Here is a 24,502-nt window from a genome sequence, read left to right on the forward strand (position 1 = left end):
TTCAGAGAGTTTACCCACTTTTAGGAGCCTTACATCTCAAACATCTCTTATGATCCCAAACATCCCCAAGGTTTCTTGAGATGGGTAACATGATCAGGATGCCATAAAGGATGTATACTTGTACTATGTTCCCAGACCCATCTTTATGATCAGGATGTCATAAATGATGTATGCTTATGGTTAAGTCCCCTGACCCAAAGGCACCTATTCTCCCCTATTTGTCCCACTTGTCTGTTCTGATAGCTCAACCCCCTCCACATCCTTCCCTTCCTAGTCACTTAGACCCCTTCCCTTTAGGATATAAGAATCCTAAACCTCTCTGTTCAGGGAGGCATTTGGTCCTGCAGGTTGCCTCCTGACCATTCAACCGAAATAAATCTATCTTTAAAGAGTCTTGTCATTCTTGAAAGGTTACCTCCCCCCTCAGTTTTTAACATTCACACCCCCCAGACCAAGGGTTAATCTCCAGCCCCCCCACAACAGTGAGATCCACTCAAACATATGCAAAACTTCAAAGAAAAATAGGAATTGGTCTCAGGCTCTGATATAACTCAAAAAAGAAATCAAAAATCAAATAAAATAAGTTGGAGAAAAGTGGGAAAAAGAAATGAAAGTAATACAAAAAGAAAATAATAGCTTAAAAGGCAAAATAAGTCACCTGGAAAAAGACACACAAAAATCCCATGAAGAAAAGAGTTTCATGAAAAACAAAAGATAGTGTGTGATCCTAAGGGGAAGCCTGGATTTAGAGGGATAAGGATGGTAGATTTATTTCAGCTAGCCATTGAAAGCTGTAGAAGGCTTTCACACTTGTAACTAAGAATAACCACTTATATTGTGAACTATGGGGAGCTTTAGGTTTTTCCTGTTTCCTACATATAAGTTTTGCCCATACTAATCTCCTTGGGTTCTATAACAGTTCCATGGGAGGCTGCCTTTATTTATAATATAACATTTGAGTTATATCCAGGTAGGTGCTAAAAGACGGGATTGAAGAACACCCCCAACTCTGCAGGTATCTTAACTCCCCAATCAGTTGTTGCTGAAAAGGTGGGGAGTGGCTATAGGAGAACCCAGGTGTGCCCTGGTAAAACATTCTTGCAAAGTTCTTATCTATGTCTATTTTGAGTCAGTATATCATAGAAATTTCTCTCTTGTTTATCACTTTGAGCTGTCAAAGGAATAGCATAGCACAGTAATCAAAAAAAAGTTTGTGATATCCTAAGGAAGAAATTATTCTGCTGTCAACTGTTCTGTGCCTCACTGAATTCTCTGCTTTCCATGGACTATCCTTTCTTCCCCTCTGCCATCATGAGAACAGGAAGAACAGGGGCTGCTAATTTCTTCATGTAACAGGGAATAAAAATTATGCGTGTATGTGTGAGAATAGAAGATGATAAATGATATCACGTTTAGAAGCATTTACAACACTTACTAGGTACTGGAGGGATACAAAGGTAAAAGATTGTTTCTACCCTCAATGATCTCATAGCCTAATGGAGGATGCAGCATGCCAACTACTATGTACTGTTGACTTTGAAAAAACACACTATCAAATAGTTAGGAAAAATCACTCTTTAATCAAGGAAAAGGGGTTCAGTGTAATAGTAGACCTCCACACAGAGTTGTGTGCTAACAACCACACAGAGTCCGAAGATTGAACTCTGGATGCTCTGGACACTGACCCCTGGGAGAGTCAATTGCGCTAGACTGACAACTTCAAAGAACAAAAGAATTTGGGGGAACCTATGTACCATTTGTGGGAAATCCAGGGGCAGGGAAAGATGATTGACATCATTATAGCTAGCATGAAAATGGGAGTGTCCAAACTATACTGACAGAATACAGTCAAGGTGGGAAAAGAATCATAGCTAGAGGTGAGGGCAGGGGTCCCCAAACATTTTACACAGGGGGCCAGTTCACTGTCCCTCAGACTATTGGAGGGCCAGATCACTGCTATCCGATGCCTGTATACAGTATTGGAGGCAGTGCTGGGCCTGTCACACTTTGCACAGACCCATCACCACCACCACTGTACTGAGCAGCAGAATACACAGTGCAGAATCCTCTCCCCCAGATTGCAGCTCACCATGCTGATATCTTCTACTGTGCAGCCATGTAATTCTTTGCATGGCGCCTCGTTCTCATTCAGTTACTCTCAGCACAAGGCACCTCATGAAGGATTATGTAACTGGAAGTAATACTGTACATGAGCGACACCTTGCTTTGAGGCGCCACCACATACAGAGCTGCTCTCACTGACTACCAATGAAACAGGTTCCCCTTCTGGAAGTGTGGTGGGGACTGGATAAATAGCCTCTGGAGGTTGTAGTTTGGGGACCCCTGGGCTAGGGTCTAAGGGAAGGGGCTGCTTACAATAGACACTAAAAGGATGGTCCCTGCCCAGCTGTGAGTCTTCTTGGAAAAGGGTCTCTAATACCGTAGGGTCCATTATTCAGTCTGAAACTGCTAGTCTGAGATTCCCCTCAGGGTGGATTCTCACAGGAACAGGGAACAAACTTTGGGGTCTCCAACTTCCAAGTTATTCCTAAAACTTGGGGTTCATCAGATCTTACTAGGCTACAAGTTTGGGGTTTTTAGATTCCATGCTGACACTACAAACAATATATAGACAGGAGAAACTGGATAATCAACACAGGAGAGGTAACTAACATTTAGGGAGATTGAGAAAGGCATCTTGCAGAAGCTGAGACTTGAAGGAAGCTAAGGCTGCCTGCCAGGAGATGAAGATAAGAATAGAGGGAAAAGAGTTATTGGCAAGAGGGACATGGGATGAAAAAGAACAAAGTGAGGAGATGAGTATATGAAATAGCAAGGAGGTCAGGGTTTAAGAGTGTAAGAAGGCATAGAGGTGGCTCATTGGATTGAGAGCCAAGGAGGTCCTGGGCATCAGTCTGGCCTTGGATACTTTCTAGTTTGGTGACCCTAGACTAGTCTTTTAACCCTGTAAGAGAGGAATCTGAGACTGAATCTGCCAGAGGAAGAAGAAAAGCAGATTCATCATACTGGAAGACCATCTTGAGTGGGGGAAGGGCAGGAAGGATTAGAGAATTCTAAAGGAAGAACAGAGGAACTGAGAAGATCCAGACAGTTGAACTCACATCTCTTTGGAAAGCCTACCAGAGAGGTTGATCTGCACAGACCTCTGAGACTGGAGCACCCTCCTGTGAAACCTGACTCCAGTATCCAGTGAAGATAAGCTAGGACTTTGCCTGAAAGCTCTTCACCAGAAGAAGATCCTCTAAATCCCTCTAGACAGTCCTTTGTACTTGATAATAGCTAGGACAGCTGAGAGTCAGGACAACTCTCACAACTGACCCCAAGGGGGTCAGGCAGACAAAGTCTGACCCTGCAGGATTTTGGGAGAAGGGGTTCAATTGTTATTATTAGGTACTTCCTATTTCCCTCCTTTCCAATCACCTTATCCCACAACTCACTTGCCTTACCTTTTATATATTTAGAATAGTCATTTCCTAAATCAAGAGTCTTCTGCATAGTGTTCAAGAAGGAAGACTAGAAGTTTGGGGGGAAGAAAGTTACCTTCTCTCCTCAGAGAGAGAGGAGCTATCTGTCTTATACTTTGTTTCAATCAAGCCTCTGAGGGAACAGCATCTGTGATTCTGAAGGAAACCAGAGTGGGGTTTACCAGGGAAGAAGAGGAGGAAATCTATTTATCCTCTCTCTTCAACCCTTGGGTACATTCCATCTTTACCACACTCTGGTTCTGAAATTAGTGGTGGGAGATGCCATTCCTTCTCTCTCCATTACAACCCCCATTGCCTAGCCTTTAGGGCTCTTCTGTTTTGGAGTTGGTACTAGGAGAGAGGGTAAGGATTAAAAAAAAGGCTTAATTAAATAGCCTAGAGCACTAATACTAATGATAGCATTTAAAGCCCTTTAACGTTTACAAAGGATTTAGAAATATTTTCTCATTTTTTTTGTCAACAACCCTTGGAAATAAGTGGCATTACTGTTATTAATAATAGCTAGCATTCTGTAGCAGATATGCTCTTACAACTCTGGGAAGGAGAGGCTATTATCCTGTTTGCAGAAGAAATTGAGGCAGATGGAGGTTATGAGATCTGCTTGTGGTCATCACATAGTGTGTTTGCAGAGTGGAGATTTGCATCCAGGTCTTCAATGACCAAAGGGGATAATACTTGTAAATCGCTTTGCAAACCTGAAAGCACTGTGTAAAAACTGGCTGTTATTAATAAAGGCTAACCCACTTTGTAAGCGGAACTGTCTTTTTAACTTTAGAAGGTGCTCTAGAAATGGGAATTATTATTTTTCTCTGGGAAGCTAGAACAGTACGGGCCCAGTGGAGATTTGAACCAGAGTCCTTGGGCTCCCTCTCTTCCAGGTCTTGGAAGGAAACAGGTGGATGGATGCTGTTACCTCGTTGGCCCGTAGGCAAGCGGGCTGACTGGCAGGCAGGGAAACAAGCAAGCCGGTTTAGGCAGAGTACCGTCATTCATTCCGCCTCTTGGGGCGTGGCATGGCAGGGCGGGGCGTGACGTGACGCATAGGGTACTTTTTTCTCTTTCCCTCAGGTGGCGGAAGATTACATTTATCACAAACCTTTAGGTGGGGCCAATACCCTAGGGGGCGGAGCCAGAGGCTCCCGGGGGCGGGGCGGAGGGGGTCGCTTTGAGTGGGGCGGTGGAAGGAGCCGGCTCATTCAGCTGTCGAGCGATCTTCGGGATCGCGCCTCTCCTGTTGTCCTCGTGCGCAACTTCAGCGCTCTCAGCTTCCACCTCTACCGCCGCAGCTGCGGCGGAGATCCGGAAGGGGGGTCGGCGGGGGTCCGGTCCGGAGCACGCGCACGCAGGCGGGCACGCGCACCCAGCTCTGTCTCCGTCTGTAAGGGGGCGTGAGGGAGGGAGGGGAGTGAGGGCGCGCGACCCCGGCCGTCGGCGCCCCGGCCCACGGGCCGGGCCCCGGAGCCGTAGCCATGTCCAAGGAGGCACGGGCCGGCCATGAGGAGATCATGGAGGCGCAGGTGATGTGGGAGCCCGACGGCAAGAGGAACGCGCAGATGGATCGCTTCCGGGCGGCTGTGCGCTGCGGCCGCGGGCCCGTGCTGGGTGAGGGGCCGGGCCAGGGCGACAAGGAGGGGAGGAACGGGCGGGGGCGGGCCTCAGGTTACCTTCCTCAGCGTGAGGGGGTGGGGCTGAGGTGGAGAACCCTGCTCCCGTGCTTCACTATCCTCTTGTCAGCATGAGAGTGAGTTTAAATGTGGACCCTTCCTCCTTTATGCCTCAGTTTACCTTTTTTTAGTATGAGGGAGAGGGATGAGTATAGAATCCACACCCTTCGTTCTTCAGTTTACCCTTCTGCTAGTCCTCAGGAGAGGGATGTAGGTATAGAATCCTACCCCTGCCTCAGTTTACCCTCCTGTCAGCCGAGGGAGAGGAGTATAGTGAGAATCTTATCCCTCTGTGCCTTAGTTTAATCTTTGCCAGCCCACAGGGGAGGTGTGTGGGCAAAGAAGCCTGCCCCTGTTTGCCTCAGTTTACCCTTATGTCAGTGAGAGAGGAGTATAAGTGTAGAATCTTTACTCTCTGTAGAGAGGGAAGAACCAGAGAAGAGGGTATGTTTGGAAAACACTGTTTCTATGTATTAGTTTCCCCACTTGTCAGCTCAATGTGAGCAGAACTTGGAGGCAGGAACCAGAGACAGGAAGGTGCCCCAAGACTGGAAACATTTGTCCCAGGATGAGAATTTGTGTCCCTAATGTTGATCCTCTCAGATTTGGAGGGAGGAAGTTCATGGATGAACAAAGTGGCCTAAGGCTACTGTATTTGTCTTCTGGGCACTATTATTAAGTGTCAGGGATTGACACTCCTTTCTCCTTCCCAGCACTTGGTGAGAGTTCCTGTGAGCATGCCTATACCTCAGCTTCCCTCCTTTGTCAGCACTGTCAGTGTTGGAGATGATGGCCTGTTAAGGGGCCCTGGAAGTTTGAATGAAAATAGTTCCATCTCTCAGCTTCTCTTGACTGATGAGGAATAAGTGATGGGGATGGAGGGAGCATGCCTGGGGATGGAGCAGGAAGGGTGCCAGCAGATATAAGGAGCCCTCAAGCTTTGGTTTCTTCCCTCCCTGTCCCCTAATTCTTGGAGAATGAAGGCTCCAGATTGAAGGATGAAAGACTGGAAAGTGCCTGTTCCACCCTCTTTAGAAGGGTGGATCCCTGGGAGGAGTGAGGCTTATATTTATTCCATGGGGCTGGGGAAAAACACTCTGTGCCTGTCTCTTCTCTCTCTTTTTTTAAACCCTTCCATATTAGTATCAATACTGTGTATTGATTCCAAAGCAGAGGAGAAATAAAGGCTAGGCACTGGGGGGGGGGGAGGGGTTAAGTGACTTACAGCTATATTTGAACCCAGGACCTTCCATCTCTAGACTTGGCTCTCAATCCACCAAGGTTTTTACCCTCTGTTAGAGGGACCATTTTCTGAGCACCTGCCCTTGGTGAGTGGAGACTATGAATGTGTGACATGTGCCTTAGAGGGACCACAGTCCACAACTGGGTGGTTGGCCTGAGAGGAGGTGGCAGGGGCTTGTGTGTAGACTATATGTTGGAGAAGCACTCTAAGCCTCAATTTTCTCTGTAATGTGTTGGTTGGTCCCCAATCCTTTGAAATTCTATGAATATTACTTATTCAGACTTTGCTGTTATTTTGGACCTAGAATCCTTAAGAGCTTGAAAAGACCTTAGAATTAGAATATAGATTGTCAGAGCCAGAAGGGTCTTTGGAGCCCTTTCAGTCTAGCCTCTTATTTTTCAGCATTCTACTTTTTCTACTTTATTAAATTTGGGGTCCAAAGGGACCATGGGATCTATAGTTGGGAGAGAATCCTTTTGTTTTCAGAGTTAAAAACTGTTCCTTGAGGGGATGAGAAGTTGTCTAGGGTCATGCAGGTAAAATAGCAGAACGAAGATTCCAACTTGAGTATCAGATTTCCAATTTAGGGCTCTTTTGGGTTCCCTAGACAAAGTACTTTCCCAATCATTCTGTAGGATTGGGATTGGATTAGGCTATGCAAATGGATGGAGTTGGAACTTGGGCCCTAGAATCCCAGACCTGGAAGGGATCTGAGAACATCAGACTTATTAGGAGAGTTACTTCTCTCAGAGCAAATTGCCCTTATACTCCCATTGAGCCAGCTCAAAGTCAACAAAACTCCTAAGTACTGTCCAATCTGGATCAAAATATTATTGTGAGACAATTAACAACTAAATAAAAATATAATACAAAGTAGACAGTTAATTTGTGGCCTTCTAAATCAATATATGACCTTGCAAGTCCGACATCACTCTTCCACACAATGGAAACTCATAATATTAGAAAAATCAAATAGAAAAGAGGGACCGCTAATCTGTGCAGAGGGATCCTTGAGGACTGCATATGGATTTGGCTTTAAAATGTAATATCTATATTTTATTGTATATTTATTTTGTTAAATATTTCCCAATTATATTTTCATCTGGTTCTGGCCCCACTCAGAAGTAGGGGCAAGGTTGGATATTTCCTGGGTGTTTGATACCACTGATCTAGACTATTCTAGGTCCTGTACTATCTGAATTTTGTCTTTTTAGAACTAGAGAACCAGAACCTATTCTGTGCTTACCCCTGGGCCAAATATTCTGTTTGAAATTATCTAGGAAATGAAGTTTTAGTGCAACATCTGTTCACTGTTCATTCCAGAGGCCTTCCCCCCTTTCCCCCCCATTTTAGCCTCTTTGCTCTCTATTATTGCTCTTGCCTTCCTCTCCTAGGGCACTGGGGCTACTATGAAAAGAGCTGTCATACATTCTCCTTTAGTATATATGTCCTTTTCCTCCTTCTTTGATCTCTTTAGGGGATAGGTGTGAGTGTTATAGCTGGGTCAAAAGGTATATCTACTTTAGTAACTTTTGGGGTATAGTTCTAAATTGCTTTTTTGTAAAGGTTGGACCAGTTCTTAGCTGAAGAAACAGTGTCGGATTGAGCCTGTTTTCTCCTAGCCCTACCAACATTTTAAAATTTTCTCTTTTGTCATCTTTGCTAATCATAGGAGTGTGAGTTGGAACCTCATGTTTGCTTTAATTTCCAGTTTTGTAATTATTAGTGATTTGGAGTATTTTTTATATGGTTGTTGGTAGTTTATATTTCTTCCTTTGAGAAGTGTCCCTTTACCTAGTTGTACGACCCTGGGCATGTCACTTAACCCTATTTGCCTAGAGCAGTGGTTCTCAACCTTTCTAATGCCAGGACTCCGCAAAACAGTTCCTCATGTTGCAGTGACCCCAAACCAAAATTTATTTTGGTGGCTACTTCAAAACTGTAATTTTGCTACAGTTGTGATTCAGAATGTAAATACCTGATATGCATTATGTATTTTCATTGCTACAAATCAAACATAATTTAAACATAGCTATTAATCACAAAAATAATATTTAACTATATGTTGAGAAATATTAATCCAGCAGGAGGCAGCCTGAGCCCTGGGGTGGGAGGTAAGTCCTGCCTGGGGAGGGGGTCTGCAGACGCTGCCTTCTTCTTCCTGTCATCTCCCTCCAGCTTGAGCTGAGGCTTCACTTTGCTGGGGTTACTCTGCTCTGTTATTTGCTCCAGGACTTGTTCTTAACCCCTCCGGAGCCAGCGCCCAGGTGCTCTCTCTGGGTCTCTGAGTCTGGTCTGAGTCCAGGCAACAGGGTAACTCCATCGCCCCTCATAGGGGGAGGGCTGTTGATAGGTAACTAATATTAGTACAATGTGCTGGGCAGCAGGGTCCCCATTCTTTCCGAGATCTTGCTGTAAAGTAGCGCGATTTCTCAGTGGCTAAAGCCTTCAGAAATATGTCTTTTCTGATGGCTTTAGGTGACCCCTGTGTTTTGGTCATTAGACCACAGTTTGAGAACCGCTAGCCTAGAGCTTACTGTTTCTGCCTTAGATGTGATACTCAGTATTGATTCTAAGATAAAAGATAGGTTTTTTTTTTTAAGAAAGAAAAGTACCCTTTCATATTTTTGACCATGTACATTGATAAAAATGTTAACAGTACAAACGTCAGCCTAAGTCCCTTTCTTTCCTTGTGAAGTATCACAAAATAAAACTTGCTAAGGCTCCTTTATTGAGAAAGCTTCCTTGTCTTGCCATGTTTCTGTTCTTTGTGGTCATTTTGAATCTGTATTGTAAGGATATTGATTAAATATTAATATTTATAGGAGTTATTTAGTTGAATGACTGCCTATTTCTGATAACTGTATTGTTCTCATCTTTTCAGCTAATGTCTTTGGGAAAGCCAAGTGTGTGTGTGTGTGTGTGTGTGTATATATATATATATATATATATATATATATATATATATATATATATATAATACACTTCTGTGCCTCTACTTCTTTTTACTTACTTCCAAGCCTTGTGTAATTTCACTTCTTACCTAATTTCTCAATTGAAAATAATTTCTCCCAAGATACCAGTGATCATTTAACTGTCAAATCTTCATGGTCTTTTCTTAATCCTTGTCCTTCTTGAACTCTTTGCAATCTTTGACACTGTCTATTCCTGGATATTTTCTTTTGTTGTTTCATGTCTGACTCTTCATTACCTCATTACCTTCATTACCTCAATTGGCAGAGTTACTAGAGTAATTTGCAATTTCCTTTTCCAGCTCATTTTATAGATCCTGAGGTCAGCAGGGTTAAGTGATTTATCCATGGTCACATAGCTAGTAAGTGTCTGAGTCTGGATTTAAACTCAGGAAGATGAGTCTTCCTGACTCCAGGCCCAGCACTCCATCCACTGTGATACGCAGTTGCCCAGATATTCTCTGTTTCTGACATTACTGTCTCTGGATTTTCCTTCTAATTGCTTGACCATGCCTTCTTAGTTTCCTTCACTGATCTTCATGCAAATGTGCTAACTGTTGTCGACCCAAGAGTCCATCTTGAATATTTTTCTCTTCCTTCTCTATGCTGTCTCACTTATTGAATTTATCAGCTTCCATGAGTTTATTTATCATCTCTATGTAGATGACTCCCAGATCTATATATGAAGCCCTAAACTCTCTTCTGAGTTTCAGCTCCACATCACTGAAGACCTTTTGGACATCTCAAATCAGATGTTTTACAGGTATCTAAAACTTCACATATCTAAAGCAGAACTCTTTAGTTTCCCACCCCCAAACCTTTCCCTTTTCCAACTTAAGTATTATTGTCCAGAGCATCACCATCCTCCCAGTCACCCAGCCATCTTCAGTGTTATCCTCAACTCCTTTATCTAGTCTGTTGTCAGATCTTTTCATTTTTTTAAATATATTTTATTTGATCATTTCCAAGCATTATTCATTAAAGACATAGGTCATTTTCTTTTCCTCCCCCCCCACCCCCCCATAGCCAACGCGTAAATCCACTGGGCATTACATGTTTTCTTGATTTGAACCCATTGCTTTGTTGATAATATTTGCATTAGAGTGTTCATTTAGAGTCTCTCCTCTGTCATGTCCCCTCAACCGCTGTATTCAGGCAGTTGCTTTTCCTCGGTGTTTCCACTCCCATAGTTTATCCTTTGCTTATGAATAGTGTTTTTTTTTCTCCTAGATCAGATCTTTTCATTTTTACCATTACAGCATCTTTGTATTCACTAAACCCCCAGGCTTTCTTTTACAGCCAGGATCAAATATAAAATCTTAATTTGGTATTTAAATCCGTTCACCCTTCCCCCCTTCCTACCTTGTTATTGTTTTTATACTTTATTCCCCTCCACACCTCTGTGATGCAGATATACAGGCTTCCTTGCTATCTTCACATGATATTTCATCTCCTGACTATTCCTTTTTACTGTAATGTTCTCCCTCTCACCATTGCCTCTAGGCTTCTTTCCATATCTTAAATCTTTTTTGCAGGAGACCATTCTCACCTCTTTTCTTCTGAGATTATCTTCTGTTTGCCCCATCTTTTAGTATATAATTGTTTGCATTCTATCTCCCCCATTAGAAGGGTCAGATGAGAATACGGAGAGAGAAGATGACCAAGGGCAGGAGAGGGTCTTGGGCTCTACCCATGGCCAGGAATTATGATATATATTAAAAAAAATACACACACACATAGATACAAAATACATATACACAATACATATATGTGTGTATATATATTTTAAATTGATGAACATCATTATAGTTAAAACTGTAACAAAATTCAGCCTAAAACTTTTTACAAATTATTTCACTCAAAGTGGGTCTAATAAATTGAAAGTATGAATTACAAGGAGTTTGCAAAAGCAGAAACAACATTCATAAAACTTGTTACATATTTTGAATTAACATATTTATACTACTAAAATCAGATATGCATCACTTTTAAACATTCTGGTATCATGATTTATATATTACATTATGTGACACTATTCTTCTCAAAAACAAATTTTATCATGTATTTGAACCATTCTCTTTGGATTTTTGATATTTGCCTTCATTCTTCATATTATCCTTTTTAAAAACAAATTAATCTCCTCCATAATTGTGAATACATTTTTGATTATCTCAAATTGGCATTTTCTAAAGTTTTCAGGTTTTCTTGAAACTGACCTCAGGCCCCTTCTGAGTTAACAAGTTAGGCTTTGTTTGAATTTTCCATATGTAAAATAGTCTTCCTCACTTGTTTCATTGTCCAGAGCTCTGTTCCTACTCTGATTTTTTACTCTAATGTAGGTTTTGCAAGACTTTCCACATCCACCATTGCTCTGTTGTGCACTACCAGGCCAACATTTTCTCCCATGATTTTTGACTCCAATTTCACTGTAGGTATTAAGAGCAACAATCTGTTTCCCAGTGCTTCTTCCTGCAATGCTTCATGATTTTCTTCATCTTCTGAGGTATCTGCTAATTTTCTTTAAAAGCAGGATTTGTGGAGTACTATTAACCTGAACTCAGGAAAGATAAAGACCGAAAGTTAAAATAAACAGAAGCTATCAAACTGTTAACTGTAGCCATTAGAAAAATGTATACATGTAGGATGTGCCAGCAAAGGAGACTGAGAAGTGATCAGACAGGTAGGGAGGGGACCAGGAGAGAGAAGTGTCACAAAAATCCATAAAAGAGCATTCAGTAAGAGAAGGAGTCAGCAGTGATTTCTGTATGGTATCACAAAAATGTACAAATAAAAACTTGTCTAAAAAGGAAAAAAAAATCTGCACTTGAGTGCAGATAGGGCAAGAAGGAAAAGGACTGAGAAGAAACTGTCGGGTCTGGCAGTTAGGAAATCACTGTTAACTATGGGAAGGACAGTCAGTCATCCAACTAGCATTTATCATGTGTTTACTAAGTGGTAGGCACTGTGCTAAGCCCTAGAGACTCAAAGAAAGGCCAAAATAGGTCCCTGCCCTCATGGAGCAAGAAGACATTACAGTTTGGTAGACATCTCAGGTGCAAATTGTTCTAAACAGAAATGGTTTTTTTTCCTCCCAAATCCACCCTTCTTTGAACTTATATTTGTGTTGAGAGTGCTACTATTCTTTCTTTTTCTCAGTTAAAACCTTGATGTTATCTGCAACTTCTCACTCTCCCTTCAATGTATAAAAAAGCCAATTGCAAAATCTTATTATTTCCACTTTCACAATGGATTTGCCCCCTTCTCACACACCCACACCTTAGTTCAGGCTCTTATCACCTCATTTTGCATTGTTGTAACATCCTTTTAATTGGTCTTTTTGCTTCCAGTTTCTTCCCACTCCAGTCTATCCTCCACGCCACTACAAAAGTAGTTTTCCTTAAGTGCACTTCTTAACTGTGCCACTTCCCTACTCTCAATTCCAGTGACTCTTATTGCATCTATGATCCGATATAAACTCCTCCTTTTGGCTTTTAAAACTCCTTATTCTGGGGGCATCTGGGTGGCTCAGTGGATTGAAAGCCAGGCCTAGAGACCGGAGGTCCTGGGTTCAAATGTGACCTCAAGATACTTCCTAGCTGTATGACCCTGGGCAAATCACTTGACCCCCATTGCCTAGCCCTTACTACTCTTCTGCCTTGGAGTCAATACCCAAGATGGAAGGTGAGGGTTTAAAAACAAAACAAAAAAACAAACCAAAAAAACCTCTTTATTCTCTATCTCCAACTTACCTTTCCAAAATTGTTTCTCTCTCATTTTACAGATAAGTCAAAAGACCCCCTTACTTCTTTTTTCCCCTAAAACCCTTACTTTCCATTTTAGAATCAGTATTGTTATTGATTTCAAGGCAAGCTAGGTGGGTGGTGGTGGTGGGGGGGGTTGTTAAGTGAGTTGTCCAGGGTCACACATCTAGGAAATGTCTAAGGTCACATTTGAATCCAGGATTTCCTATCTCTGTCCCACTTCTTACTGTTACTTAAACAAAGGACTCTTTATTTCTTGCTCCTGAGTTTTTGCTTTGGCCATCCCTCAAACCTTCTGGTGCCACACTGAATAAGTCTAATCCCACCGTCACAGTACAGCCCTTCAGATACATAAAACTGCTCTGTCATGTCACACTTGAGGCTTCTTTTTTTTCATGCTGTTTTTTTTTTAAGACCTTGAATGACACAAACTTTAGACTCATCACTGTCCTGATTGGCTTTTTTCTGGATGATTTCTCTCTTTTCAGTGTCCTTCCTAAAGTGTAGCATTTCCTAATGTGGGGACAGAGCACAGCAGTCAGGATGGCTGCTTCATTTTTCAAGTGTGCTATGCCTAGGATGATATTATGTTCCTTGACTACCATATCACATTCTGGACACATTGAATTTGCAGTTCCCTGGGCCTTTTTCAGCGAGAAGTTTGAGTATAAGGCTTTACTTTATTCACATTAAATATCTATTTCCTTGATTTAAACCAGTATTCTAGCTCATTAAGATCTTTTTATTTTTAATAATTAAAAAACAAAACTACAAAACCTCTACTAAGTATTGGTTCCAAGGCAGAAGAAAAGCTAAGGCTAGACAATTAGGGTTAAGTGACTTGTCCAGGGTCACAAAGGTAGGAAGTTTCTGAGGCCAGATTTGAACCCAGTGCCTTCCAACTCCAGGTTTGGGACTTTATCCACTGTACTACCTAGCTGTCTCTTCCAAGATTTTTTAAAACCCTGACATGGGGGGAGGGGGAGGAAGTTGGATAGCTCAGTGGGCTGAGAACCAGAGCCAGAGCTAGGCCCAGAGTCAGGAGGTCTTAGGTTCAAATATGGACTCAGACACTTCCCAGCTGTGTGACCCTGGACAAGTCACTTAACCCCCATTGCCTAGCCCTTACTGTTCTTCTGCCTTGGAAGCAATACACAGTATTGATTTCAAGATGGAAGGTGAGGGTTTAAAAAAAAAAAAGGAAAAAAATGTAAAATCCTGACATCCAGTGTATTAGCTATCACTCTCATTTTGGTGTCAAAATCAGATTTAATAAACATTGTAGGGGTTGTCATCTGTGCTGTTGAAGGGAATACCTACTCCTTTATTTTATAATTAGATATCCTAGATATAGTGAAGTAATATTTGTATATGAGTAATTTTTTCTGTATTGTTTATGGGATATTAGTTTTTTCTATCCAGTAAGATTGTATGCAGTACAGAGTAGGATATACACATTCCTTTGTATGGACCATAGAAACTCCTTAGGCTGTATAGGGCTGAAAACACAGTTTGGGTAAAAAAGTATTTGATTGAATGGAATTGGCCTAGGAGTATCCCTTTCTCTCTTTTCCTTTTCTAAGACTAATTGTGGGTATTTTCTGGTCAAGAATGAGAATCCTTAGAGCATATTCCAATTTGGAGTGTCTCCTGCCCTAATTGACCAAAGACTTCAAGATTTCAAGTTCTTTATCTTGTCCCCATGTATTTTAGATCCTCCTTCATTCCTTAAGCGAGGATTGGTCCTGTTCTGTCTTGGCCTTGAGCACCTTAGAAGCAGCTGAACTTCTTTCTCACCAGGGAGGAAGGGGGATAAGAATAATTAGCGCTATACATGTATGTGTGGTACTTTACAATTTTGAATGCCCTTTCATTTTATCTTTCTGAATACCCTTGGTGCTGTGAGCAGTTGATTCATTTTATAGATAGGGAAAGGGAAGACACTTCTAGCTGTGTGACCCTAGGTAAGTCACATAATCCAATTGCCTAGCCTTTGCTACTCTCCTGTCTTAGAATTGATACTTAGACTGAAGGTAGGGGTTTAAGCAAAAAATTATATTCATCTTGGCTTAAATTCTACCCATTTCTTTCTTCTAACAGAATACTGTTATCCAAGAACTAATTGTTGAGTTCTGAAATAATAGAATAATCTTTCAGTCACTTTTAAATAACAACAAATAGTGACCATCCAATCACGAATATCTCAATTTAGATTCTTTTTGTTCATAAATTTCTTTATTATTGAACTAGTATGCTCCAAAAGTGTAAATTGAATGAACTGCCTCCCAGTAAAAATGAAGTGCTCTGTTGCACTGATGAATTATTCCTACAAAGCCTGACCTGTATAGTGATTTAAATTTCTTTACTTTTAGCCAATTATAATGAATTGTATCAGTGGTCGGTAGAGTCATACTCAGATTTCTGGGCAGAATTCTGGAAATTCAGTGGAATTGTCTTTTCTCGTATGTATGATGAGGTGAGTATTATTTCTAGATTTTTACACTTAATGTAGGTAACAACAAATTTCTCTATTGTGGAATATCAAGGATCTTGAGGAAAGGAGGCCTGTTTTTCACAACTTATTCTGCTGGTTATTGTGCAATATTGTGAATAGAGAGCTGATTTTGGAGTCCAAAAGCCCTGAATTTAAGTCTTTTTTTCTGACACATGATTGATATACGATGAAGTCACTTAGACTCTGGATCCCTTTATGAGACTTTTATGTTGAAGCAAAGTTGCTAATCTGTATTGGCGAAGGGAATTCACACACTGAGAGTTCCTTACACTAGTAAAATCATAGGTTCATCCCCTGCTCCACTTCTCCATCTGTTTTGTTTGGTTGTAGATATGGTTAGTTAATAGCAAGCAAAATACTGTGACAGAATTGCAACATTGACTAGAACTTCAGCAAAAATTACACAGAGTTCTCTCATGGACATTGTAGAGCATAGCTTTTTAGCCTGTAGATTACCTTTTATTCCTTGGGAAGTTGGAAATGGAGAAAACCTAGAATGCATGGCATTAATATTTACTTTTGATTGCAAGCCTTCATTGTTCTTAGAAAGCTTTAACAAATTAAAAATTCTTTCAGAGTACTTTGGCCCAGTGATTTGGCTGTCTTTTTAGTTGTATAGCTTAGAAAACTATTTTCTTAATTTACTGATATCTTAATTTATGCTATCATTGTCTCTAGGTTGTTGATACTTCTAAGGGAATTGCTGATGTGCCTGAGTGGTTCAAAGGCAGTCGTCTGAATTATGCTGAAAATCTCCTGAAGCATAAGGAAAATGACAAAATTGCCCTCTATGCAGCAAGTGAGTCTTCATTCCTGATTCCAAGTTCTCTTTTGAAAATGCCTGAACTGCCATTTCAATACCACAAACATTTATTAAGCACCTGCTGTGTGTGGAGCACAGCTGAGCACTAGCGGAGACATTATGAGTCCTTTGAAATTGTGGAGTTACTCTTTTCACAGTTTATTATTGTTACAATATCATTGCTGTTATTGTGACTATTATTCTATTTCTGCCCATCACTTTGCACTAGTTCATGCAAGTCTTCCAGGTTTTTCTGAAATTATCCCCTTCATCATTTCTTATAGCACAATGGTGTTCCATCACATTGATATAGTTCTTCATCCATTCCTTAATTGAAGGACATCCCCTCAATTTCCAATTCTTTGCCACCACAAAAAGAGCTGCTATGAATATTTTTGCACACATAGGTTTTCTTTTATCTTTTTAGCATATAGAACCAGTAGTAGTAGTATTGCTGGGTCAAAGGGTATGCAAAAATTTGATAGCCCTTTGGGTATAGTGTTTCACTTTCCCACTTTGATCCCAGCTCTGCCTCCGAGGACCAGGCAAGACAAGTTTTACCGTTTTCACAGCAAGTCCATTTGAGAGCATAAATAAAAAGAATAGGTAAAAAGGACAGCTTTGAGACTTATGTAAGACTCCGAGAACAAAAAGATTATTTTTCATAATCTTGAAGAACTTGCATTTCAGGTACCTTTCCCCCTCTTCCCCCCCTTTTGATAAACCTCTAGGTCTTTGAAATGATTATTGTGCTTTCCAGATGTGCTCTTGAACTAGTAACACCAGACTGCTAACAGATCAACCATCGTCTTACCTGGGGACTGACTTTAGGGCTCAAGTGGCCCAGTGGATAGAATACTGGGCCTGGAGGTCAGGAAGACTGTCTTTCTGAATTCAAATATGGAATCAGATACTTAGCAACTATGTTACTGGACAATTAACACTGCTTGCCTCAGTTTCCTCATCTGTAAGATGAGCTAGAGAACAAAATGGCAGACTACTCCAATATCTCTGCTAGGAAAACTCCAGAAAAGAGTCACAAAGATTTGGACATAATTGAAAAGGATTAAACAACAACAATAACAACAACAATACTTTATAAATATTTGTTTTTTCTCACTGTGGGGTTTGGATATGGTATTCATATACCTTGAGTTTGTTGAATTTGGCTTTCTTTTTAAACATTGAAACCTCTTTACTACCTATCCAGGTTCATTTTTCAATTTATGAATATGTATAGACCTGCCAGATAGAATCTGTGTTATGTATTCCTTTTAAGAATGAAAATGTTAAATGACTCTGAGTTTGACCATTTTATTACGTTTTTTCTTTGGGTACCATTTCTGTCTGAGTTACTTGCTCCATAGCTCTGTGCTGGTTCTTGCAGGGTTCTATTCTAAGCTCTTACGTATGTTTTAGATCTAATCCTTCCCATGTATAATCCTGGATGAGGAACTGGTGAGCCTCTCATATCCCCTAATAAATTGAAGCTGTATGAACTGTTGGTTGTCTTCGTGCTTCAGTGAGTGGTGCAGAAATAATATGAAATGAAACATTAACTCTGTTTTTTGAAGCAGCAGCCAGAGCCTCATGATATCTTGGAGTTGTAAGATTCTAAGCTACTGACCATTTTTTATTCAGTAGAAGATGATCTGTTTTGATAATGTGGAAGAAAAGAAAGAAGGAAAGAATGAAGGAAAGGAAGGAAAGAAAGAAGAGAAGGAAAGGAGGGAGAAAGGAAGGAAGGAAACAAACATTTATTCAGAGCTGCCAAATGCTAAACACTGCCAAATGCTTTACTGAGAAGTGACCAACAAATTTCCTTGATAAACAAGAAGAATTGTATGCCTCAATTTAAGCAACTATAGTGATATATCATACTTTTAATGTACATCAAAGATGCATTAAAGGATAAAATGCTTAAGATAGGACTTATTGGAAAAGACCCTGAAGGAGGTAGCTAGGTGGCTCAATGGATTGAGAGCTTGGCCTAGAGAGGAGATTCTGGGTTCCAATGTGGGCTCAGACACATCCAAGCTGTGTGACCCTAGGTAAGTCACTTAATCTCCATTGCTTAGCCCCTATACCCTTCTACCTTAGAACCTACACACTGTATTGATTCTAAGATGGAAGGTAAGAGTTTAATTAAAAAAAGAAAAAGAAAGAAAAGACTCAGATATTGAGAAAATTTGAAGGCAAAAGAAAAAGGGGAGGGTAGAAACAATGAATGTGAACCTGGACAGACTTTGAAAGATAGTTGAGGATAGAAGGGTCTGGCATTTTGTGAAGCCATGGAGTCATAAAGAGTTGATCAAATACTATTGAATGTCTGAACAACAACAAATTCATTTTAGAAAAATGTTTTACTTATCCTTGCTTTAATCATTTATTGCTGATTTCAATAGTGAACTTTCTAAGTGCTTATAAACAATTTGATAGACTAACATTTTCCTTCAGCTTCCCTGAAACATAGTTTTTATTTAAAACAAGGTAGTAGACCTAGTTGTTGTTTTTCTTAATTGTGTTTCAGAAGAACACTGGTAGCTGTAGTCATGATCAAAGCCTCTGCAAAGCTAGGACAGAATGTGTGTATCTCTTTGGTATATGCCAACTTCTCTCTGGCAGGTTCAAAAATGATTAACGACCTCTTTTTTTTAGGGGAAGGCAAAGAAGAAATTGTGAAGATGACTTTTGGAGAATTAAGACAACGAGTGGCATTGTATGCTGCAGCTATGAGGAAAATTGGAGTCAAAGTAGGAGACAGGGTGGTTGGTGAGTATCCCATATGGTTGTGGGACTGAATTTCTGAACTAAGTTCAGAAGCAAAGGACCATGACTTAGGCAGCTACGAGACAAAATCAAGAGTAACAAACCAGCTCTTCAGTTTTTGGGAAATTAAAAATAATCATTATTGCTAACATTTACAAATTTACAATACTAGCTAGTTTTGTAGTTCTCTGGTATAAGGGAACTGTATTTTCTTATAAAATAGCATCATACTTTTAAAGCACCTGTTAAAGGTAATTGTGACTTAACCTGCCTTTATCTGCTTCAGATAATTTCACAGGGTGTATATTGTTCTTGAAAGGACTAAAGCAGTTAAAACCTCAACTCCAGTTCTCTGGTTCTCCAAAAAGTATATTTCCCTATCATGTACCTCCCTCTTACATTTCTGTAATTGTATACCCACGCTCACACCTGGATACTATTTGTGTTTGTCAAAGAGTATGATCCCGGTTTATATATGAACTCTGATGTATTAATTGTTCATTTATTTGTCTAATATTGAGTAATTGTTTTGTAATGATTTTTCCTTTTGCATTATCAATAAGTATATATATATTTTGTATTTGATAGTTAATGGTGTGGTGTCATTGGTGACTTGAATATAAATAGGAAGCACATCAGTGGGGACTTGGGGAGCTATAGTGCCAAGTAGTAGGAGGGTATTCCTTTATCCCCAACCCCAACTCTGTCAGTAACAGAGACCTGAGAGAGTTTGAATTATAGTCATTTAGCATACTCTTTTCTGAGTATCCTAGACCTACTGGTTGTCAGGGCAAGTTGGGATGAGCATACAAACCAGTCTAGAGAGTGAGAGTGGAGGTTCCATGCCAATCTCATATATTCTAATGTGCAAGCTCATTTGGAATTGATTGGGGTTCTCTTTACATTGCTAAGGACCCAAGAAAGATATTGGACATCCATCTAGGCTTTGTTGGATCCTATTTATTTATTCCTGTCACCAGGAGCTACAAAAGCAAAAAAATGTGAATTTTACTTTTGAACAGATAATTATTTAGTGTGTTTTCCTTTATAAATCAGACCACTTTCTGTGATATAATTTTGATTGTTTGGATAGTAAATATTTATCTGTTGATTTATTGTTTGATTAAGAAAGCAAATGTGTAAAAATCTCTCAAATATGAAAATTATGGCTTGTTTTCCTACCTTCTGTCCTTGGAATATGGTTTCTTTATGCTTGACTTTCACTTGTAGTGCTAGAGAAGAACAAGAAACCATTTTGAAGTCTGGGAGGAAAGTCAGTGATCCTGGAGCTTGAAACTTTGGTCCTTTAAATATTAAGGTTTTTTTTTTTTTTTTGGTGTGTGTGTGTGTGTATATCTAAAGACACCATTTAGATGTAGTTTGTTAAGAAAGGTGTTCTGAGAGGCAAAGATTTCCACATTGATCAGGTATCAGGGAAGTAAATTGACTGCCCAGCACCTAGTGGCACTTAAGGAATATGTCTTATTTTATTGATTATTAGTGAATTTTTTTCCAGGCCCCAGACATACTTAGAGTCATTCTAGTTAGTCTCTTTTATGCTTAAGACCCTGGTTTTCACAGAACATTACTAGCCTAGAAGGAACTTAAAAATGAGTATAGGGCTGTTTCAGAACCTGAAAAACATCATAAGAAGTAAAGAGTAGTAGGGTAGGATGGTAAGAGGACCGACCCAGGCGATCAGGAGACATCACTTTTAAAGCCAGCTTTGTCACTGACTCTTTGTGTGCAAGTCCACTTCCCTGGGACTCAATTTACTTTTCTTTAAAGCAAGGAAATTAGACTAGATCTTTAACAACCCTGGATTTCTGTGGTTGTAAACTTCCCTGTCCTTAAAAAAATAAAGGAAGAAAGAAAAAGAGAGGAAAGAAAGAAGAAAAAGAAAGAAAGAAAAGATTCCTTCTCAGCCTTTTATGGTGTCTGGATTACTTATTTTTTCTACATTGCTCATGGAGAATTCTGACATTAAGTTAAGCATAGTCTACTTTGACTATTTGTTTTCCTTGGCTCTGCTATAAATGAGATCTTTCAAAACTGTTTGTTTTGAGGAGGGACGAGGTTTATAGGGATTGAATGATTCCTTGTGTTGAGATATTTGCTAAATTTATTCCCTTTCCAGAGCAGGGAAACCAAATGATTTAACTAAAAAAATTCAAAGGAAGCTATTTACCCTGTTTATCAGTGAAATAGTAGCAGATTATTTCTGCTAAAAAAAAAATTGTTCCGTGTAGAGTTGCTTTTGTCAGTCATATAATCTATTTCATAAGGAAGAGCTGATTTCTATTATTTTTTAGTTATTAAGAAGCTAGCTATATGTTAAAAGCCCTTCCCTGGACTGAACTTAAAAACAAGTGTCTTGGATAGTGTCTTACTTCCTACTTGTGAGCTAAGTATTAGTTTAGTGGACTTTCACAATGGAAAAAATGTGAATTTGTGGGTTAGTCCTAATTAATTTTCAGCCAATGGGTTGTAGAGGCTGTTGAATCCTGCTCACCCAGATTATTGAAGGGTCCTCAGGATGGTGTGGGGGAGATGAGAAATATACTTGGGATCAGGAGGACCAGCAAAAAACTGATTGCTAATCAATGGTAAGGTTTATTAATTGTGGATTCTGTTTTATAGAGAGCCTGAAATAGGCTGAGAGCTTCAGTAACCTTTCACATACACAATGACAAAGTAATAATTTACAAGGTGGTACAGTGGATCTGGTTTACTTCATTGAATCTAGACAGTTTCCTATAGGCTAATAAATCAATATGTCAATATGTAACCATCTAACCCAGGTTTCTCAGAGAATGCATACATCAGTAGTTTTGTAAGGATATTCAGTTACAGTAGGAGGGATGGAAAAGGAGGGGTTTTGGAGCCTCAGATATGGAGTGAGTTATGTGTCTAACTTAAGTGAGCTATGGCTTTGGGTCTATGTCCTCCAGAGTTTTGCTCCATAGAAGTCCTTAGGATTTGCCCGTTAAATTATTTAAATCAGGCAAACGAAGCTGAAGTCAGTAAATGCTTGATATCAGTTTTTGCTTTCTAAGGTGGAAGTGGAGTTATAGATGTTTGGGTCTGACTACCAGGGACTGGGAATATGAACTGGAAGAATGACAAGAAATGGGGGTGTAGAAGGGGAATGATATGATCAGTTACAGATGCAATGGATGGGGGCTCCTTAGGAATAGTTGGGCTGGGGTTAAAACAAAGGGTGAGGCAGCCACTTATTAATATAAAATTGGGTAAATTTTTTTTGGAAGAGTGGCTTAGTTAAGATTGATCAGTCCTGGGGAGGCTTGCCACATCCAGGGATCATTCTGTCAAATGAACTGTTCTTTTGGCTTGTCCCTAAGTCATAAGTTTCGTAGTTTGGGTCCTTGGGGTGGTCATTTGTGTTCTCCAAACTGCATTGTTCCCAAGGGTCCTCTACTACATCTGCCTGCTGCTCTCTCTTGTTGGAGTGGGTGCGGATCCAGGATTGTTCATTTCCTGTGTAAATAAAAGCAAAACCTCAACCACCATGTTATAATTTACAAAAATTGATAGGTTTGGGTTGAGTGATGTTCCTTTCAAATGCAGTATGGTATATAGTATAGTATTTCCCTCTTTTTTTATTAATGATTACCAGTCTTTCTTTCCAATAATTTCCCCGTCTTCTCTGAGTTACAGCATTAAGCGATAATGCTTAAACTATCTGGCCTTTCTTCCCCATTCATACAGAAAAAGGGTTAATAATTTTGTTGGAAGTTTTCACTAACATTATCTTGATTTATGATGACTTCAAACTTCCAGTTATTTCTATACTGAGAGTAGAAGAAAATGCTTAATTTTTTTCTTAGCTGTAAAACATTCGTATTAAACATTTCACTTTTGGCTGGTAAGACAGAAACTGGGGGGTGGGCCACTATACTCTATCCTTTAATTACTAATTTACTTTGTTTAAAGATTTGGAAATGCTTACTGTACAATTTGCATTTGTTGTAAAGACACATTCTAGGTTTTTTTCTATAAATTTATAATCTTTCATCTATAATATTTCTATGTGGGTATTTAAATCGTTTATTCAATAACTATTAGGCAATAGTTATTGTTTATATACATTTTTTCTTTTATATATATATGCGCCATTTAAAAATATCTGTTTATTTTTGGCTTTGGTTGTAGTATTATTTTTTTTATACTGGATCAAAATTTAATGAAACTGTTAACCTAACACCTTAGGTTTTAAATTTCTGTTTACTGTGAAGAAGGGGTTAATAAGTTTGTAGGAAGTTCTAAGTCTTTTGCAATTATCTAAAAGGTGTCCTACTTGTGATTTATCTTGGTTTCATCTCCTAGTAAGTGCATATTGCTTGGGAAATGAGAAAAAAAATCTTTTTTTTATTACTAGTAACCTTGTTTTTCTATTTTTTTTTACAATTTAGATTACTGTAATTTGCATGTTTTGACCTTGTAACTTCAGAACTTTCAAATGGATACCTCAAACTATGTTTACATAATTGATTAAATTCTACCAATAATATTCTGATCTAACATTTGTTGTATCTATTTTGCACTTGATTTTTCACTTATTATCTCCTTTATTACTCCTAACTCATCTGGCTTCTCCCCTCTACCCTTATAACAAACAGAGGAGAGGTAACTACACTTAATTTTCTATAATCAGTAGTCTCCTTCCAAGCTCTTATTTGACTTTGGATTGGTCAAATTTTTGTCAATTGTATTATTCACATACACCATTTGCATATCACATTTGTACATCTATCCTTATCCAATTCAAGTGAAAAATAAATTTTCTTTACAATATAACCACATACTTATATTTTTTAATACATAATTACATTCTAACAAATTATATTTAAATGCATGTTAATCTTTAGACCATGAATTTCTTCTTATACACTGCACATACTCTGAAAGTAATTTTTGCATACTAATCAAGTAAATGCTGTTTAAAATTCCATTTTTGTAATATACCAAATTCTTAATACATATACCTCCATGATGGGTTCTTTTTGAGGGGCAGATAAAGGTAGTGTTAGTATAGTGTTTTTCCTTGAATATATACCATAAACAGGATAGTAAAAATATAGGTGACTCCATCGAATAGAAAATGATTTAACAAATTATTGTATGTGAATGTAATGGAACAATCCTGTGCCATAGGAAACAACACTTGAGAAGAATTCAGAGAAGCATAGGGAAAACTTATAGGAACTAATGTAAAGTGAATTTTTTTTAGTGCCTCTGTGTTGCTTCCT

General features: G+C 39.4%; 1 protein-coding gene across 2 annotated transcripts in view; it reads left to right on the forward strand.

The window, feature by feature from the left end:
• Nucleotides 1-4,642: 4,642 nt before the first annotated feature.
• AACS (acetoacetyl-CoA synthetase) overlaps nucleotides 4,643-24,502 on the forward strand; it is an 89,160-nt gene continuing 69,300 nt past the window's right edge. The window contains exons 1-4 of one of the 2 annotated variants that reach the window (XM_001366660.4): nucleotides 4,643-5,108; nucleotides 15,519-15,622; nucleotides 16,340-16,460; nucleotides 19,122-19,235. In XM_001366660.4, coding sequence (XP_001366697.1) covers nucleotides 4,976-5,108; nucleotides 15,519-15,622; nucleotides 16,340-16,460; nucleotides 19,122-19,235 — 472 coding nt within the window. In that variant the 5' untranslated portion in view covers nucleotides 4,643-4,975. The remainder of the gene's footprint in view (nucleotides 5,109-15,518; nucleotides 15,623-16,339; nucleotides 16,461-19,121; nucleotides 19,236-24,502) is intronic. The other variant, XM_056821904.1, reaches the window with a different exon arrangement.

This window comes from Monodelphis domestica, chromosome 3 (assembly GCF_027887165.1).
Source record: "Monodelphis domestica isolate mMonDom1 chromosome 3, mMonDom1.pri, whole genome shotgun sequence".
In the NCBI taxonomy this organism is placed as follows: Eukaryota; Metazoa; Chordata; class Mammalia; order Didelphimorphia; family Didelphidae; genus Monodelphis; species Monodelphis domestica.